Source organism: Poecile atricapillus, chromosome 2 (genome assembly GCF_030490865.1).
Source record: "Poecile atricapillus isolate bPoeAtr1 chromosome 2, bPoeAtr1.hap1, whole genome shotgun sequence".
Lineage (NCBI taxonomy): Eukaryota > Metazoa > Chordata > Aves > Passeriformes > Paridae > Poecile > Poecile atricapillus.
In genome coordinates, this window is record NC_081250.1 from 153,803,671 (window position 1) to 153,816,939 (window position 13,269).

At 51.4% G+C, this 13,269-nt stretch overlaps 2 protein-coding genes across 2 annotated transcripts in view; one reads left to right on the forward strand and one right to left on the reverse strand.

Moving 5' to 3' along the window:
• Positions 1-13,269, reverse strand: part of CPSF1 (cleavage and polyadenylation specific factor 1) — an 84,927-nt gene that overhangs the window by 56,258 nt on the left and 15,400 nt on the right. Inside the window, exons 6-9 of the mRNA XM_058830027.1 lie at positions 12,835-12,986; positions 12,603-12,749; positions 10,496-10,635; positions 7,104-7,214 (exon numbers count right to left, since the gene is read on the reverse strand). Of these exons, the coding sequence (XP_058686010.1) occupies positions 7,104-7,214; positions 10,496-10,635; positions 12,603-12,749; positions 12,835-12,986 (550 nt within the window). The remainder of the gene's footprint in view (positions 1-7,103; positions 7,215-10,495; positions 10,636-12,602; positions 12,750-12,834; positions 12,987-13,269) is intronic.
• Positions 4,651-5,410, forward strand: LOC131575112 (prostatic spermine-binding protein-like). The gene is made up of 2 exons (XM_058830156.1): positions 4,651-4,788; positions 4,848-5,410. The coding sequence occupies exons 1-2, from the start codon at positions 4,651-4,653 to the stop codon at positions 5,175-5,177; spliced, it is 468 nt and encodes a 155-aa protein (XP_058686139.1). The 3' UTR covers positions 5,178-5,410.

Genomic DNA, 13,269 nt, shown 5'->3' on the forward strand with positions numbered 1-13,269 from the left:
CACCTGGAACAGGAACAGTCACACCTGGGACAGGAACACCTGGAACAGGAACAGTCACACCTGGAACAGTCACACCTGGAACAGGAACACCTGGAACAGGAACAGTCACACCTGAGACAGGAACAGTCACACCTGGAACAGTCACACCTGGGCAGGAACAGTCACACCTGAGACAGGAACAGTCACACCTGGAACAGGAACAGTCACACCTGGAACAGGAACAGTCACACCTGGAACAGGAACAGTCACACCTGAGACAGGAACAGTCACACCTGGGACAGTCACACCTGGGACAGGAACAGTCACACCTGGAACAGTCACACCTGGAACAGGAACAGTCACACCTGGAACAGGAACAGTCACACCTGGAACAGGAACAGTCACACCTGGAACAGGAACAGTCACACCTGGGACAGGAACAGTCACACCTGGGACAGTCACACCTGGGACAGGAACAGTCACACCTGGAACAGGAACAGTCACACCTGGAACAGTCACACCTGGGACAGGAACAGTCACACCTGGGACAGGAACAGTCACACCTGGAACAGTCACACCTGGGACAGGAACAGTCACACCTGGGACAGGAACAGTCACACCTGGGACAGTCACACCTGGAACAGTCACACCTGGAACAGGAACAGTCACACCTGGAACAGGAACAGTCACACCTGGAACAGTCACACCTGGAACAGTCACACCTGGAACAGGAACAGTCACACCTGGGACAGGAACAGTCACACCTGGGACAGGAACAGTCACACCTGGAACAGGAACAGTCACACCTGGAACAGTCACACCTGGAACAGGAACAGTCACACCTGGAACAGTCACACCTGGGACAGGAACAGTCACACCTGGAACAGGAACAGTCACACCTGGAACAGGAACAGTCACACCTGGAACAGGAACAGTCACACCTGGAACAGGAACAGTCACACCTGGAACAGGAACAGTCACACCTGGAACAGGAACAGTCACACCTGGGACAGGAACAGTCACACCTGGAACAGGAACAGTCACACCTGGGACAGGAACACCTGGAACAGGAACAGCCACACCTGGGACAGGAACAGCCACACCTGGGACAGGAACAGCCACACCTGGAACAGTCACACCAGGAACAGGAACAGTCACACCTGGAACAGGAACAGTCACACCTGGAACAGTCACACCAGGAACAGGAACAGTCACACCTGGGACAGTCACACCTGGAACAGGAACAGTCACACCTGGAACAGGAACAGTCACACCTGAGACAGGAACAGTCACACCTGGAACAGGAACAGTCACACCTGGAACAGGAACAGTCACACCTGGAACAGGAACAGTCACACCTGGAACAGGAACAGCCACACCTGGGACAGGAACAGCCACACCTGGAACAGTCACACCAGGAACAGGAACAGTCACACCTGGAACAGGAACAGTCACACCTGGAACAGTCACACCAGGAACAGGAACAGTCACACCTGGGACAGGAACAGTCACACCTGGGACAGTCACACCAGGAACAGGAACAGTCACACCTGGAACAGGAACAGTCACACCTGGAACAGGAACAGTCACACCTGAGACAGGAACAGTCACACCTGGAACAGTCACACCTGGAACAGGAACAGTCACACCTGGAACAGTCACACCAGGAACAGGAACAGTCACACCTGGAACAGGAACAGTCACACCTGAGACAGGAACAGTCACACCTGGAACAGGAACAGTCACACCTGGAACAGGAACAGCCACACCTGGGACAGGAACAGCCACACCTGGAACAGTCACACCAGGAACAGGAACAGTCACACCTGGGACAGGAACAGTCACACCTGGAACAGGAACAGTCACACCTGGAACAGTCACACCAGGAACAGGAACAGTCACACCTGGGACAGGAACAGTCACACCTGGGACAGTCACACCTGGAACAGTCACACCTGGAACAGGAACAGTCACACCTGGAACAGGAACAGTCACACCTGGAACAGTCACACCTGGAACAGGAACAGTCACACCTGGAACAGGAACAGTCACACCTGGGACAGGAACAGTCACACCTGGGACAGGAACAGTCACACCTGGAACAGGAACACCTGGAACAGGAACAGTCACACCTGAGACAGGAACAGTCACACCTGGGACAGGAACAGTCACACCTGGAACAGGAACAGTCACACCTGGAACAGGAACAGTCACACCTGGAACAGTCACACCTGGAACAGGAACAGTCACACCTGGAACAGTCACACCTGGGACAGGAACAGTCACACCTGGAACAGTCACACCTGGAACAGGAACAGTCACACCTGGGACAGGAACAGTCACACCTGGAACAGGAACAGTCACACCTGGAACAGGAACAGTCACACCTGGGACAGGAACAGTCACACCTGGGACAGGAACAGTCACACCTGGAACAGGAACAGTCACACCTGGAACAGGAACAGTCACACCTGGAACAGGAACAGTCACACCTGGGACAGGAACACCTGGAACAGGAACAGCCACACCTGGGACAGGAACAGCCACACCTGGGACAGGAACAGCCACACCTGGAACAGTCACACCAGGAACAGGAACAGTCACACCTGGAACAGGAACAGTCACACCTGGAACAGTCACACCAGGAACAGGAACAGTCACACCTGGAACAGGAACAGTCACACCTGGAACAGTCACACCAGGAACAGGAACAGTCACACCTGGAACAGGAACAGTCACACCTGAGACAGGAACAGTCACACCTGGAACAGGAACAGTCACACCTGGGACAGGAACAGCCACACCTGGAACAGTCACACCAGGAACAGGAACAGTCACACCTGGAACAGGAACAGTCACACCTGGAACAGTCACACCAGGAACAGGAACAGTCACACCTGGAACAGGAACACCTGGAACAGGAACAGTCACACCTGGGACAGGAACAGTCACACCTGGAACAGGAACAGTCACACCTGGGACAGGAACACCTGGAACAGGAACAGTCACACCTGGGACAGGAACAGTCACACCTGGAACAGGAACAGTCACACCTGGAACAGTCACACCAGGAACAGGAACAGTCACACCTGGAACAGTCACACCTGGAACAGGAACAGTCACACCTGGAACAGTCACACCAGGAACAGGAACAGTCACACCTGGAACAGGAACAGTCACACCTGGGACAGGAACAGTCACACCTGGAACAGTCACACCTGGAACAGGAACAGTCACACCTGGAACAGTCACACCAGGAACAGGAACAGTCACACCTGGAACAGGAACAGTCACACCTGGGACAGGAACAGTCACACCTGGAACAGGAACAGTCACACCTGGAACAGGAACAGTCACACCTGGGGACAGGAACAGTCACACCTGGGACAGGAACAGTCACACCTGGGCACAGTCACACCTGGAACAGTCACACCTGGAACAGGAACAGTCACACCTGGGACAGGAACAGTCACACCTGGAACAGGAACAGTCACACCTGGGGACAGGGATGGGACAGGGAGAGGAAAAGAGGAGGAAGAAGATGAGGACAATGAGGAAGATGAGGATGAGTGGGATGAAGATGAAGATGGGAATGACAAGCATGAGAACGATGATGACGAAGATGATGATGATGAAGATGAGGATGATGAAGACGACGAAGATGAGGATGATGATGAAGGTGATGACAAGGATGAAGATGAGGATGATGAAGATGAGGATGATGATGATGAAGGTGATGATAAGGATGATGAGGATGATGAAGATGAGGATGATGATGATGAGGAAGAGAACAAGGGATGAGAAGGATGAGGATGACAAGGATGAAGATGAGGATGACAAGGATGAAGATGAGGATGATGAAGATGAGGATGATGAAGACAATGAGGATGATGATGAAGGGGACGATAAGGATGAGGAGGAGGATGATGAAGATGAGGAGAATGGGGATGATGATAGGGAGGAGGAGGCTGAAGATGAGGATGATGAAGATGAGGATGATGAAGATGAGGATGATGAGGATGAGGAAGAGAAAAAGGATGAGAAGGATGAGGATGACAAGGATGAAGATGAGGATGATGAAGATGAGGATGATCAAGATGACAATAAGGATGATGAGGATGATGAAGATGAGGATGAGGATGATGAGGAAGAGAACAAGGGATGAGAAGGATGAGGATGACAAGGATGAAGATGAGGATGATGAAGATGAGGATGATGATGATGAGGAAGAGAAGAAGGGATGAGAAGAATGAGGATGACAAGGATGAAGATGAGGATGATGAAGATGAGGATGATGATGAGGATGATGAGGAAGAGAACAAGGGATGAGAAGGATGAGGATGACAAGGATGAAGATGTCACGACAAGGATGAGGATGATGAAGATGAGGATGATGATGAAGGTGACGATGAGAATGAGGAGGAGGATGATGAAGATGAGGAGAATGGGGATAATGATGGGAAGGAGGAGGATGAAGATGAGGATGATGATAATGACAATAAGGATGATGAGGATGATGAAGATGAGGATGATGATGATGAGGAAGAGAACAAGGGATGAGAAGGACGAGGATGACAAGGATGAAGATGAGGATGACAAGGATGAAAATGAGGATGATGAAGATGAGGATGATGAAGATGAGGATGATGAGGATGAGGAAGAGAACAAGGGATGAGAAGGATGAAGATGAGGATGATGAAGATGAGGATGATGATGATGACAATAAGGATGATGAGGATGATGAAGATGAGGATGATGATGAGGAAGAGAAGAAGGGATGAGAAGGATGAGGATGACAAGGATGAAGATGTCACGACAAGGATGAGGATGATGAAGATGAGGATGATGATGAAGGTGACGATGAGGAGGAGGATGATGAAGATGAGGAGAATGGGGATAATGATGGGGAGGAGGAGGCTGAAGATGAGGATGATGTGAAGATGAAGATGAAGGATGATGAGGAGGATGACAAGGATGAGGATGATGAGGATGATGAAGATGAGGAAGAAAACAAGGATGAGAAGGATGAGAATGACAAGGAGGAAGATGATGAGGACAAAGACGAGGATGAAGATGAGGATGATGAGGATGGAGATGACAACGATGAAGATGAGGAGGATAAGAGCGAGGAAGAGGATGGCAAAGATGAGAATGACAAAGATGATGAAGGTGAGGATGATGATGAAGATGAAGGATGATGAAGAGGATGATGAGGACAATGAGGATGATGATGAAGATGAGGATGATGAGGATGAGGAAGAGAACAAGGTTGACAAGGATGAGGATGACAAGGATGAAGATGAAGATGACAAGGATGAGGATGATGATGGAGATGATGAAGATGACAGAGATGAGGATGATGAGGATGATGAGAATAAGGAAGATAACCAAGATGACGATGATGAAGATGATGAGGATGATGAAGACGAGGATGATGATGAAGATGAGGATGATGATGAAGATGAGGAAGAGAACAAGGTTGACAAGGATGAAGATGATGAGGACAAGGATGAGGATGATGATGGAGATGATGAGGACAAGGATGAGGATGATGATGGAGATGATGAAGATGACAAGGATGAGGATGATGAGGATGATGAGAATACGGAAGATAACAAAGATGACGATGATGAAGATGATGAGGATGATGAAGATGAGGATGATGATGAAGATGAGGATTATGATGATGAGGATGACGAGGAGGACGAGGAGGAGGACAATGATGAGGATGAAGATGAAGATGATGAAGACGAGGATGATGAGGAGGAGGAGGAGGACAATGATGAGGATGATGAGGGTGATGAGGAGGATGACAAGGATGAGGAGGATGAGGATGATGAGGATAAAGATGAGGATGAAGATGAGGATGATGAGGATGAATGAGGGTGAGAAGGATGAGTAGGACGATGATGAGGGTGATGAAGAGGAGCAGGATGAGGATGATGAAGTTGAGGAGGATGAAGATGAGGAGGATGATGAGGCGGATGATGATGAAGACAAGGATGAGGAGGAGGAGGATGAGGATGATGAGGAGGATGAAGATGATGAAGATGAGGTTGATGAGGAGGAGGATGAAGACAAGGATGAGGAGGATGAGGATGATGAGGACAAAGATGAGGATGATGATGATGATGATGATGAGGAGGAGGAGGAGGATGAAGATGAGGGTGATGAGGAGGATGAGGATGATGATGAGGATGAAGATGATGATGAAGATGATGAACATGGTGAACATGAGGATGAAGATGATGAAGGTGATGATGATGAGGATGATGATGAAGATGACAATGATGAAGATGAGGATGAAGATGATCAAGATGAGGATGAGGATGAAGATGATGAGGATGAAGATGATGAAGATGAAGATGATGAAGGTGATGATGATGAGGATGATGATGAAGGTGATGATAATGAAGATGACAATGATGAGGATGAAGATGATGAGGATGAAGATGATGAAAGTGATGATGATGAGGATGATGAAGATGATGAAGATGAAGATGATGATGATGAGGATGAAGATGATGAAGATGATGGTGATGATGAAGGTGATGATGATGAAGGTGATGATGATGAAGGTGATGATGATGAAGATGACAATGATGAGGATGATGAGGATGAAGATGATGAGGATGAAGATGATGAAGGTGATGATGATGAGGATGATGAAGATGATGAAGATGATGAAGGTGATGATGATGAAGGTGATGATGATGAAGATGATGATGATGAAGGTGATGATGATGAGGATGATGAAGATGAAGATGAAGAAGGTGATGATGATGAAGATAAAGATGATGATAAGGATGATGAACATGATGAAGGTGAAGATGATGAGGATGAAGATGATGAAGGTGATGATGATGAAGATGACAATGATGAGGATGATGATGAGGATGAAGATGATGAAGGTGATGAAGATGAAGATGACGAAGATGAAGATGATGAAGGTGATGATGATGAGGATGATGAAGATGATGAAGATGATGAAGATGAAGATGATGAGGATGAAGATGATGAAGGTTACGATGATGAAGGTGATGATGATGAGGATGATGAGGATGATGAAGGTTACGATGATGAAGGTGATGATGATGAGGATGGCGGTGGCGAGGCTCCCTTACGCAGGGGGAAGACGGTGGTGCCGCAGGTGAGGCTGTTGAGGGCCACCCCGTACGGGGGAACGCTCTGGTTCAGGTACAGCAGAGAGTTCACCGCGAAGATCACCACGCCACCTGCGGGGGACAGTGACAGTGTCACCTGGGTGTCACCTGTGTGTGTCACAGTGTCACCTGTGTGTCACAGTGTCACCACGCCACCTGTAGGGGACAGTGTCACATTGTCACATTGTCACCTGTGTGTGTCACATTGTCACCTGTGTGTGTCACAGTGTCACCACGCCACCTGTAGGGGACAGTGTCACAGTGTCACCTGTGTCACAGTGTCACCTGTGTGTCACCTGTGTGTCACCTGTGTGTCACCTGTGTCACATTGTCACCTGTGTCACATTGTCACCTGTGTGTCACCTGTGTGTGTCACAGTGTCACCACGCCACCTGTAGGGGACAGCAACAGTGTCACCTGTGTGTCACCTGTGTCACACTGTCACCTGTGCGTCACCTGTGTGTGTCACCTGTGTGTCACCTGTGTGTCACCTGTGTGTCACCTGTGTCACCTGAGTGTCACCTGTGTGTCACCTGTGTCACAGTGTCACCACACCACCTGCAGGGGACAGTGTCACTGTGTCACTGTGTCACTGTGTCACTGTCACTGTGTCACTGTGTCACTGTCACTGTGTCACTGTCACTGTGTCACTGTCACTGTGTCACTGTCACTGTGTCACTGTGTCACTGTCACTGTGTCACTGTCACTGTGTCACTGTGTCACTGTCACTGTCACTGTGTCACTGTGTCACTGTGTCACTGTCACTGTGTCACTGTCACTGTGTCACTGTGTCACTGTCACTGTGTCACTGTCACTGTGTCACTGTGTCACTGTCACTGTCACTGTGTCACTGTGTCACTGTGTCACTGTCACTGTGTCACTGTCACTGTGTCACTGTCACTGTGTCACTATCACTGTCACTGTCACTGTGTCACTGTGTCACTGTGTCACTGTCACTGTCACTGTCACTGTGTCACTGTGTCACTGTCACTGTGTCACTGTCACTGTCACTGTGTCACTGTCACTGTGTCACTGTCACTGTGTCACTGTCACTGTGTCACTGTCACTATCACTGTCACTGTGTCACTGTGTCACTGTCACTGTGTCACTATCACTGTCACTGTCACTGTGTCACTGTGTCACTGTCACTGTGTCACTGTCACTGTCACTGTGTCACTGTCACTGTGTCACTGTCACTGTGTCACTGTCACTGTGTCACTGTCACTGTCACTGTGTCACTGTCACTGTGTCACTGTGTCACTGTGTCACTGTCACTGTGTCACTGTCACTGTCACTGTGTCACTGTCACTGTGTCACTGTGTCACTGTGTCACTGTCACTGTGTCACTGTCACTGTCACTGTGTCACTGTCACTGTGTCACTGTCACTGTCACTGTGTCACTGTCACTGTGTCACTGTCACTGTGTCACTGTGTCACTGTGTCACTGTCACTGTGTCACTGTCACTGTGTCACTGTCACTGTGTCACTGTCACTGTGTCACTGTGTCACTGTGTCACTGTGTCACTGTCACTGTGTCACTGTCACTGTGTCACTGTCACTGTGTCACTGTCACAGTCACTGTGTCACTGTCACTGTGTCACTGTCACTGTGTCACTGTGTCACTGTCACTGTGTCACTGTCACTGTGTCACTGTGTCACTGTCACTGTGTCACTGTCACTGTGTCACTGTCACAGTCACTGTGTCACTGTCACTGTGTCACTGTCACTGTGTCACTGTCACTGCGTCACTGTCACTGTCACTGTGTCACTGTGTCACTGTCACTGTGTCACTGTGTCACTGTCACTGTGTCACTGTGTCACTGTCACTGTGTCACTGTCACTGTGTCACTGTCACTGTCACTGTGTCACTGTGTCACTGTGTCACTGTCACTGTGTCACTGTGTCACTGTCACTGTGTCACTGTCACTGTGTCACTGTGTCACTGTCACTGTGTCACTGTGTCACTGTCACTGTCACTGTGTCACTGTGTCACTGTCACTGTGTCACTGTGTCACTGTCACTGTGTCACTGTCACTGTCACTGTGTCACTGTGTCACTGTCACTGTGTCACTGTCACTGTCACTGTGTCACTGTCACTGTCACTGTGTCACTGTGTCACTGTCACTGTGTCACTGTGTCACTGTCACTGTGTCACTGTGTCACTGTCACTGTCACTGTGTCACTGTGTCACTGTCACTGTGTCACTGTGTCACTGTCACTGTGTCACTGTCACTGTCACTGTGTCACTGTGTCACTGTGTCACTGTCACTGTCACTGTCACTGTCACTGTGTCACTGTGTCACTGTCACTGTGTCACTGTGTCACTGTCACTGTGTCACTGTGTCACTGTCACTGTCACTGTGTCACTGTCACTGTGTCACTGTCACTGTGTCACTGTCACTGTCACTGTGTCACTGTGTCACTGTCACTGTCACTGTCACTGTGTCACTGTGTCACTGTCACTGTGTCACTGTCACTGTGTCACTGTGTCACTGTCACTGTCACTGTGTCACTGTCACTGTGTCACTGTCACTGTGTCACTGTCACTGTGTCACTGTCACTGTCACTGTGTCACTGTCACTGTGTCACTGTCACTGTGTCACTGTGTCACTGTCACTGTGTCACTGTCACTGTCACTGTCACTGTGTCACTGTCACTGTGTCACTGTGTCACTGTGTCACTGTCACTGTGTCACTGTCACTGTGTCACTGTGTCACTGTCACTGTGTCACTGTCACTGTGTCACTGTGTCACTGTCACTGTGTCACTGTCACTGTCACTGTCACTGTGTCACTGTGTCACTGTCACTGTGTCACTGTCACTGTGTCACTGTCACTGTGTCACTGTGTCACTGTCACTGTGTCACTGTCACTGTGTCACTGTGTCACTGTGTCACTGTGTCACTGTCACTGTGTCACTGTCACTGTGTCACTGTGTCACTGTCACTGTGTCACTGTCACTGTCACTGTCACTGTGTCACTGTGTCACTGTGTCACTGTGTCACTGTCACTGTGTCACTGTGTCACTGTGTCACTGTGTCACTGTCACTGTGTCACTGTGTCACTGTGTCACTGTGTCACTGTCACTGTGTGTCACTGTCACTGTGTCACTGTCACTGTGTCACTGTCACTGTCACTGTGTCACTGTGTCACTGTGTCACTGTCACTGTGTCACTGTGTCACTGTGTCACTGTGTCACTGTCACTGTGTCACTGTCACTGTGTCACTGTCACTGTGTCACTGTCACTGTGTCACTGTGTCACTGTCACTGTGTCACTGTCACTGTGTCACTGTGTCACTGTCACTGTCACTGTGTCACTGTCACTGTCACTGTGTCACCGTCACTGTCACTGACCGATGGGTTTGGGTACAGGCAGAGCCTGTGTACAGTCGAAGGGCAGAGAGCTCAGTGACCAGATCACCGGGTGTACGCGCTGCAGGATGTTCAGCGAGATGGCCACGATGCTGCAGGTGTCCTGTCGCACTGCCACGCGCCTGTGGGGACACAAATGTCACCTGTGTGTCACCTGTGTGTCACCTCTGTGTCACCTGACCCCCCCCAGGTGTCCTGTCGCACTGCCACGCGCCTGTGGGGACACAAATGTCACCTCTGTGTCACCTCTGTGTCACCTGACACACCCTGACCCCCTCACATGTCACTGCCATGCGCCTGTGGGGACACGAATGTCACCTCTGTGTCACCTGTGTGTCACCTGACACCCCCTGACCCCCCCAGGTGTCACTGCCACGAGCCTCTGGGGATACCCCAATGTCCCCAGGGGTGACCCCTGACCCCCCCAGCCCTGTCACACTTTGTCCCTGTGTCACCCATTGAGGGGTCACTGTCACCCCACACCGGGCACTGACCCCTGCCCTGTCCCTGTGTCACCCCAAACTGGGGTCACTGTCACCCCAAACTGGGGTCACTGTCACCCCACACCGGGCACTGACCCCTGCCCTGTCCCTGTGTCACCCCCCCTGGGGTCACTGTCACCCATTGAGGGGTCACTGTCACCCCACACCGGGCACTGACCCCTGCTCTGTCCCTGTGTCACCCCAAACTGGGGTCACTGTCACCCCAAACCGGGCACTGACCCCTGGCCTGTCCCTGTGTCACCCCCTGGGGTCACTGTCACCCATTGAGGGGTCACTGTCACCCCAAACCAGGCACTGACCCCTGGCCTGTCCCTGTGTCACCCCCTGGGGTCACTGTCACCCATTGAGGGGTCACTGTCACCCCAAACCAGGCACTGACCCCTGGCCTGTCCCTGTGTCACCATTTCAGGGGTCACTGTCACCCCAAACTGGGGTCACTGTCACCCCTGGGACCCCCAGACCACCCAGGCCGGGTGTGGTTGGGTCAGTCGGAACCAGCAGGGTGGGCTTGGGGTGTCCTTGGGGGAACTGCTGGGGCTGGGACCCCCAAATACCCCCTAAACACCCCCTAAACACCCCCAAATACACCCAAAACCTCCCCAAATACCCCCTAAACACCCCCAAATACACCCAAACCCGCCCCAAAAACACCCAAACCACCCCAAATATGCCCAAAACCACCCCAAATACTCCCTAAACACCCCCAAATACCCCCTAAACTTCCCCAAATCCCCTTCAAACTGCCCCAAATACCCCCAAACCACCCCAAATACCCCCAAAAACTCAAAAAATCCCCTCTAAACCACCCCAAAACCCCTCTAAACACCCCCAAATCCCCTTTAAACCACCCCAAATCCCCTCTAAACACCCCCAAATCCCCTCTAAACACCCCAAATCCCCTCTAAACCACCCCAAAACCCCTCTAAACACCCCAAATATCCCCTAAACACCCCAAAACCCCTCTAAACACCCCAAAATCCCCTCTAAACACCCCCAAATCCCCCAAAATCCCCCCAAATCCCCCCTGAACCCCCAAACTGACCCAGGCCAGGTCTGGTTGGGCTCGAAGAGGATGAGGAGGGTGGGCTCGTAGTAGCCATGCAGGAACTGCTGGGGCTGGGACCCCCAAATACCCCCCTAACACCCCCAAAACACCCCAAAATCCCCCTAAACACCCCCAAATCCCCCAAAATCACCCCAAATCCTCCCTGAACCCCCAGACTGACCCGGGCCAGGTCTGGTTGGGCTCGAAGAGGATGAGGAGGGTGGGCTCGTAGTAGCCATGCAGGAACTGCTGGGGCTGGGACCCCCAAAACCCCCCTAAACACCCCCTGAACACCCCCAAATCCCCCTAAACACCCCCAAATCTCCTCTAAACCTTCTCAAATCACCCCAAATCTCCCCTGAAGCCCCAAACTGACCCGGGCCAGGTCTGGTTGGGCTCGAAGAGGATGAGGAGGGTGGGCTCGTAGTAGCCATGCAGGAATTGCTGGGGCTGGGACCCCCAAAAAACCCCCCAAACACCCCCAAACACCCCCCAAATCCCCCAAAATCACCCCAAATCCCCCCTGAACCCCCAGACTGACCCGGGCCAGGTCTGGTTGGGCTCGAAGAGGATGAGGAGGGTGGGCTCGTAGTAGCCATGCAGGAATTGCATGTCGATGATGTTGAGCAGTTTCTCGTCCAGCTCCCGCACGTCGATGATGTAGCTGGGCAGGAAACTCGACTTCTGCCTGCGGGGACGGGGGTTCAGGGGGGTTTTTGGGGTGTTTTTGGGGTGTTTTTGGGGTGTTTTGGGGGTTTTGGGGGGTCTCTCACCCCTCTCCCACCAGCCCCTCGTGCTCGTCGGCCAGCGAGTCGCGGCGGAAGGGCAGCACCACCAGGCGCGTGCCGTAGATGAGCATGACGGCGCAGCGGCCGTCGGGATCCACCCGCACCCGCGGCGTGTGCACGTTCTGCACGAAACCGTCCTGGAAATGGGGAAAAATGGGGAAAATTGGGAAAAATGGAGCTGGGGAACCCCAAAATCCATCCCAGAGTGACCCCAAACCCGCGGCGTGTGCACGTTCTGCACGAAACCGTCCTGGAAATGGGGAAAAACGGGGAAAAATTGGGAAAAACAGGGAAAAATGGAGATGGGGGAACCCCAAAATCCATCCCAGAGTGACCCCAAAGGGATGGATCCCCAAAGGGCATCACCCACACCCGCAGCGTGTGCACGTTCTGCACAAAACCGTCCTGGAAATGGGGAAA